At 57.4% G+C, this 6,575-nt stretch overlaps 1 protein-coding gene across 1 annotated transcript in view; it reads left to right on the top strand.

Moving 5' to 3' along the window:
• LOC106817407 (G-protein coupled receptor moody-like) overlaps positions 1-1,100 on the top strand; it is a 5,269-nt gene extending 4,169 nt beyond the window's left edge. Inside the window, exon 2 of the mRNA XM_014822072.1 lies at positions 43-1,100. Coding sequence (XP_014677558.1) covers positions 43-826 — 784 coding nt within the window. The 3' untranslated portion in view covers positions 827-1,100. The remainder of the gene's footprint in view (positions 1-42) is intronic.
• The last annotated feature ends 5,475 nt before the right edge of the window (positions 1,101-6,575 follow it).

Here is a 6,575-nt window from a genome sequence, read left to right on the forward strand (position 1 = left end):
ATATATATATATAATATATATATATGTCTCTTATTATCGCAGGTACTTTCTCATCGTGCATCCAGGCTTCAACAAATTGATCTTCACACCGTGTCGCTCCATCCTCATCCTCGCTGCCAGCCTCCTGTTCGTCTGCGCTCTCCTGCTGCCGACGCTGCTCGGCCGCTGGGGGCGCTTCGGCTACGACGCGACGACGTTTGCCTGTACGGTGCTGCCGACCGACGACACGTCGGCACTCCGCTTTCTGTCGGCGCTCGCCTTCGCGCTGCCGGCGGCGACCATCGTCATCTGCTACTCCCACATCGCCTGCGTCGTGCGTCGGCGACACGAGCTGCGTCGGCAGACGTCGTCAGCACCGGGGCGACGCAGCGCTGACACGCGTCTGACGCTGATGATCGTGAGCATCCTCATCCTCCACGTGCTCTGCTTCCTCCCGTACGCAGTCGTCCACGGCGTTCCGCCGACGGCGACGTTCTCTGCCGACGCGCGTGTCGGCGTTGAGGTGCTAACGTGGGCGTCGCACGCCGTCAACCCGTACGTCTACGCGATTGTCAATAAGAGCTACAGGTTTGCTTATATAGCGCTCGTTCCCTGCCGACGTCTGCGAGCGCGGCTGCGAACAGGGGACCCCTCTGGCGACACGTCCGAACCAAGGACGTCGAGCAGGGACAGAATGAATACGATCGACTTTCGCCCGTCGCCCGCCCTTAGCGTTTCCGAACGTTTCCGGCCGGTCCGTAGTCATGACGTCACGCCGGAAAACGTCGCGCCGGAAGTTGAGCCTGCGGGACAGACTGATACGACGGTGGCGACATCTAGCGGCTGAAGTGGGAATCGAGCGCGCCCCATGTTCAATGTTTGGAACGACTGCATGCGCAACGTAACAATATGTATATATATATATATATCAGATATAAATGGCGGCAATAAGATTAAAAACAAACAAAAAAAGTCAAAAGCCGAACAACAATAGACCAGCAGAACTATAGAACTATAGATCTACTAGCTCTGGTAACTATGGCCCGCGTACGGTTTCCGCAGGCAACCGTACGTACGCGGGCTATAGTTACTAGAGCTATAGAACTACATAACAATAGATAACTAAAACAATAGCGCCATTCATGTTTATATAGATTATAGAATGTATACAAGGTTTATTCTTCATTAAAGTCTGTCTGAATGCTGATGTGGACCTGTATGCGGCAGCTTGGGTGTGAGGGTTTGTGGCGTGTGGATATGTTGGTGTGTGTGTGTGTGCGTCATGCTGTGTGGTGTTGTGTGGTGTGCTCACTAATGTGTGCGCGTGTGTGTGTGCTGCTTTGTGCTGGCCCTGATCTGTGTGTGTGTGTGTGTGCATCGTGTGAGCGCATGTGTGTGTCTGATGTGTGTATATGTGTTGGGTGTGTGTTGGTTGTGTTAGCTTGTGAGAATGTGTGTGTGATGTGATGTAGTGTGTTGTGGTGCAGCCATGATGTGGCGTGTATAATTGGTAGTGGTGTGTGTGTGTGTGTGCAGTGTGTGTGGTGTGTGAAACGTCGCCTGTGTGTGCGTGGTGATGTGGGCCGATGTGGTGCCTGTGTGTGGTGTGTGTGTGTGGTTGTATTTGGGGTTGCGCAGTCCCATGTGTGTGTGTCGAGTGTACAGAGGCGATAAAACATGGGGGGGGGGAAACTTTGACCCACGTTGAGGCTCGTGATGGGCGTTTTCAATACTGCTTTATGTATGCTGAGGAGTGATAGTAGGACTGGTGTGTCATGCTGCTCTCTCTCTTTTATCTCTTATCGCTGTGGTGTGGCTGTGTGTGTGGGTGTGTGTGTGTAGCTGTGTGTGTGTGTACTGTGATGTGTTGTGTAGTGTGAGTGCATGTGTGGCGCGTGTGTGTGTATATGTGTGTGTTGTAGCTGTTTGTGCTGTGTGTGGGTTGTGTGTGCTGTGTGTTGCCTGTGGTGTGTGGGTGTGTGTGTGTGGTGATGTTGTGTGTGTGATGTGATGTTTCTTGACGTGTATATGTGGGGTGGCGTGTGCTGTACGAGTGTACGGGGAATGACATCCAGGGGGGGTGGGGCAACTTTCCAGGGGGCTCCGCTGTGGGCGTTTTCTCACCTAGCTTATTTTGATGTGGGCGTGATAGTAGGAGCTGCTAGTGTATCGCTTAGCTCTCTCTCTTTCTCTCTCTCGCTGTGTGTGTGGTGTGTGGTGTGTAGTTTGTGTGTGTGTGTGTGTTTGTGTGGGCGTGTGTGTGTGTTGTGTGTGGTCTGTTGGTGTCCTGTATGTTTCGTGTCTGTGTGTTGTAGTGGACGAGTGTACGAGGGGATGGCATGGGGGAGGGGAACTTTCCAGTGCGTCGCTGATGGGCCGTCTTATCATTCACCTAGCTTATGATGCTGAGGAGTGCATTAGTAGGAGTGTGACTGTTTCGCTAGCTTTCTCTCTTTTCTCTCTCGCTGTAGGCTGGAAATGATGGTTGTGTGGTGCTGTGTGTGTGTGTGTGTGGTGTGTGTGTGTTTGTGTGTTGTGTGTGTGTGTGACCGATCTGCCACCGCCGTGTGTGGGTGTGAACATGTGTGTGCTGTGTGTGTGTGTGTTGTGTGTGTGCGGGTGGTGTACATTCGCGGTGTGTTGTGGGTGGTTGTGTGTGTGTGTGTCTGTGTGTGTATTGTGGTGCCGTGTATGTCACGAGCTGTACAGGGGGTGACATGGGGGGAGGACTTCCAGTTGGCTCGTTGATGGGCGTTTTATCACTGCTATATGATGTGAGGGTGATGTAGGAGCTTGTTGTGTCATCGTTAGCTCTCTTTTTCTCTCTTGCTCGCTGTGGCCTGTGATGACCTGTGTGTGGTAGTGGTGTGTGTGAGTGGGTGTGCTGTGTGTGAGTGTGTGTGTATAATGTTGTCGTGTGTGTGGAGACCTGGGACTGTGAGCTGTGTGTGGGGGGTGTGCTGTGTCTGATGTGTGTAATTGGGCGGATGGCGTGTAATGTACGAGATGTCGAGGGATCATCGGGGGGAGGAGGCAACTTTCACAGTGGACTCGCTGATGGGGTTTGTCATACCTAGCTTTATGATGCTGAGGATGATAGGTTGAGGAGCTGTGTGTCATCGTAAAGCTCTCTCTCTTCTCTGTGTGTGTGTGTGTGTGTGCGTGTGTGTGTGCCCATGCTGTGGATGTGTGTGGTGACTGTGTGTGTGTTGTGGTGTGTGGTGTTGTGTGCTCAGTGGTGTGTGTGGCGTGCGATGTGTGTGTGTGTGCTTGATGGTGTGTGTGTGGTGCGTGTTGTTACGCGTGTACGAGGAGTTGCAATGGTGGCACTTTCAGTGCTCTTCGGCATGTTCATCGTGTCTTAACTTTACTAGCTGGGCAAGTCTGTTCGGAGAGGCGCAGCAGGTTCAGGTGACCCGCTTTCACTATACGCACTACCCTATCAGGATGAAGTCGTCAGATTGACATCGTTCAGAAGCTCGAGGACAAACTCTATCCTAATTGTTTTCGGACCTGCGAACTGTGTTTTCTGCTCTCGTATCTGTGCAGGTGGGACATCTCGGGTTATTTCAGAATCACTCCTCTTTCCTCATCTCCTTCCCCTTCTACCCCGGTCTCCTCTTACCCTCTTCCTACTCCTACTCTCCTCTCTCTACCTGCCTTCCTGCATCCTCTTCTCTCTTTCTCCTTCCTCCTTTTCTCCGCACTTCTTGACTCCCGCCCGCCTTCCGCTGCCTAACCTCCTCCTCTTCCTCATCCTCCTCCTCTCGCCCCTCCTCCTGGCCTCCTTCTCAGCTCTCTCCTGCCGTACTCCTCCTACCTCTCCTATCCTGCCTCTCCTATCCCTCCGCCTCCTCCTCCTCTTACTCAATGCCTCCTCTTGCCTCTCTCATACCTCCTTCTCCTCTCCGGTATTCCAGCCCCTACTCCGCCGCTCCTCCTCCTACCTCCTCCATCCTCCTCCGGCCTCTCCTCCGGCCTCTCCTCCCGCCCCTCTAATTGGGCCCTTCTCTCCTCGCCTCCCTCCTCTCCTCCGTCCTCTCTCTCGTCCGCTCCTGCCTCTCTCCTTCCTGGCTCATGCCTCATCCTCTCCTCCCCTCCTCCCAGCCGCCATCCTCCGCCTCCTCCTCCTGCCTCCGTCCCTCTCTCCCCCCTTCCTTGCCTCCTCGCCCCTCCTCCCGCCCCTCCCTCTCCTTGCCCCTTTCTCCGTCTCTCCTCCTCTTCGCCGACTCCCTTCTGCCTTCTCCTCCCTGCTGCTTCCTCCTCTCCTCTCCTCTTCTCTCTTCTACTCCGACCCTCTCCTCTCTCCTCTCGCCCCTCCTCTGCTCCTCCTCTACCTCCTGCCTTCCCACTCTCCTCTCCAGCCCTCTTCCGCCCCCTCTCCCTCCTCTCTTGGCCCCTTCTCCTCCTCCTCCTCCTACTTCGCCTACTCCTCCTGCTCCTCCTCTCCTCCTCCTCTCCTCCTTCTCCTCCCTCTTCCCGCCTCCTGCCTCTTCCTGCTTCGCCCCCTCCTCCCTGCTCCTCCTCCTATTCCTCTGCCTCTCTCCTCCTGCCTTTCTCCTACTTCTCTCTCCCGAGCCACAATTCATCTCTGCTCTCGCCTCTCCCTGCTCTCTCTTCCTCTCTCCTGCGCTTCTCCTCTGCATCCTCCTCCTCCTTTCTACCTACTTCTTTCCTCTGCGCGCTCTCAGCCCCTCTGCCGTTGCCTCTCTCCTCCTCCCTCCTCTCCAGGCCCCCCCCTCCTCCTGCCTCCTCCTCCTCGTCCTCCTCCTCCTCCAGCCACTCCTCAATCATTTAGCTTCATCCCTACTTCCGCCCCTCCTCTCCTCCTCCTCTCCTCTCTCGGCCTCCTCCTTGCTCTCCTCCTCCGCGCTGCCGCCGCCCGTGCATGGGAGACCACGAGGATTTTAACGATTGTCGTCTATTGGACTGCCGCCGGTGAGGGTTTCTTGCTGACGTCGCTTGCGTGAAGTGATATATTAAATCTACTAGCTAGAATACCTCTCTATTGTTGAATGTTAATTTTCGCCAAACATTTTCTTTTCTTGGGAGATATTTTGCGCATCGCGAGCACCGTTTAGTGTGGACGGGAACGGATAGAAAAACTGCCCAAATCAGCAGCAGCAGCAGCAAGCACGCGACAGCGCGGTTTAGTTAGCAGATGAGCAGCAGCACGCAGCTAGTCGCAGCAGCAGCAGCGCGCGGCATAGTAGTAGTAGCAGCCAGCAGCGAAGAGCAGTAGCCAGCAGTAGCGCCAGCAGGCGCAGTGTGCCAGTAGCAGCAGGCAGCAGTGGCAGCCGTAGCCGCAGCAAACAGCAGCAGCAGCGAAGCAAGCAGGTAGCAGCCAGCAGCAGCCGCGCAGCGCCGTGCGCAGCGACAGATAGTAGTAGCAGCAAGCAGCAAGCGACCAGCGCATCAGCAGAAGCAGCAGCAAGCAGCAGCAAAGGCGCCGCAAGCACGTTAGCAGCAGAGCCGCGCCGCAGCCGCCGAGCGCGGCAGCAGCAGCAGCCGGCAGGCGGCGTAGCAGAGCGCGCGCAGCAGCAGCAGCCGCGCAGCAGCAGGGAGGCAGCCGCCAGCCCAAGATAAGACGCAAGCAGCAGCCGCGAGCGCAGGCCAGCGGCGCCAGCACGCGAACAATGAGTAGCGCCGCAAGTGCAGCAAGCAGCAAGCCGACTTATTATTTTTTGTTTTTTTATTATTTATTCCCTTTTATTGTTCGCTACTCTCAAGCAAGCAAGCAGCAGCAGCAGCCGCGCAAGCAGTTAAGCAGCAGCGAGAGCGCAGTCAGTAGCAGCAAGGCCGGCAAAGCACGCCAGCACGACGCCGCAGCAGCGCAGGCCAGCAGCGACAGCCAAGCCGCAAGCAGCAAGCGCAGCAGAAAGAGGCCGCGCAGCGCAGGCGCCGCCAGGCAGCAGCAGTTAGCAGCGCGATAGCAGAGCAGCCGCCGCCGCCGCAGCAGCAGCAGCAGCAGCGCAGCAAGTGCAGACAGCAGCAGCGACAGCCGCCCAGAGCAGACAGCGCAGCCGCAGCTCGCAGCAGATCGTAGCAGCAGCGTCGCAGCGCGCAGCCGCACCGCCGAGCAGCGCAGCAGCAGCAGCAGCAGCAGAGCCCGGCAGCGCAGTGCAGCAGCAGCAGCAGTCAGTGGCAGTCAGCTCGCAGCGCAGCCGCAGCAGTCGAGCGCGACGCAGCAGCGGCAGCAGCAGCAGCAGCCGCAGAGCAGCAGCAGACAGGAAGCCAGCAGGCAGCAGCAGCGCGCGCCGCGGCAGCGCCAGCGCGACGCGCAGCCGCCGGGCAAGTAGCAGCAGCGCGCGCAGCGCAGCCAGCGCCGCCAGCAGCAGCAGCAGCAGCCGCAGCGTAAGCAGCAGCCATGCAGCGCAGCCGCGCAAGCAGCAGCAGCGAGAGCAAGTTAGTAAGCAGCAGCAGTAGCCAGCAGCGCCAGCGCAGCCGCAGCAGCAGCGGCAGAGCGCAGCAACCCGCCAGACCAGAGTAGCAGCAGCGCGCTGTGTAGCGCGGGCCGGAGGGGAGGGCGCAGCAGCAGGCGCACGCAGCTGCGCGGCAGCGAACAACATCCGCAGCAGCAGCAGCAGCGCAGAGCG

The sequence above is a fragment of the Priapulus caudatus genome, unplaced genomic scaffold (genome assembly GCF_000485595.1).
Source record: "Priapulus caudatus unplaced genomic scaffold, Priapulus_caudatus-5.0.1 Scaffold1714, whole genome shotgun sequence".
Taxonomy (NCBI): domain Eukaryota; kingdom Metazoa; phylum Priapulida; class Priapulimorpha; order Priapulimorphida; family Priapulidae; genus Priapulus; species Priapulus caudatus.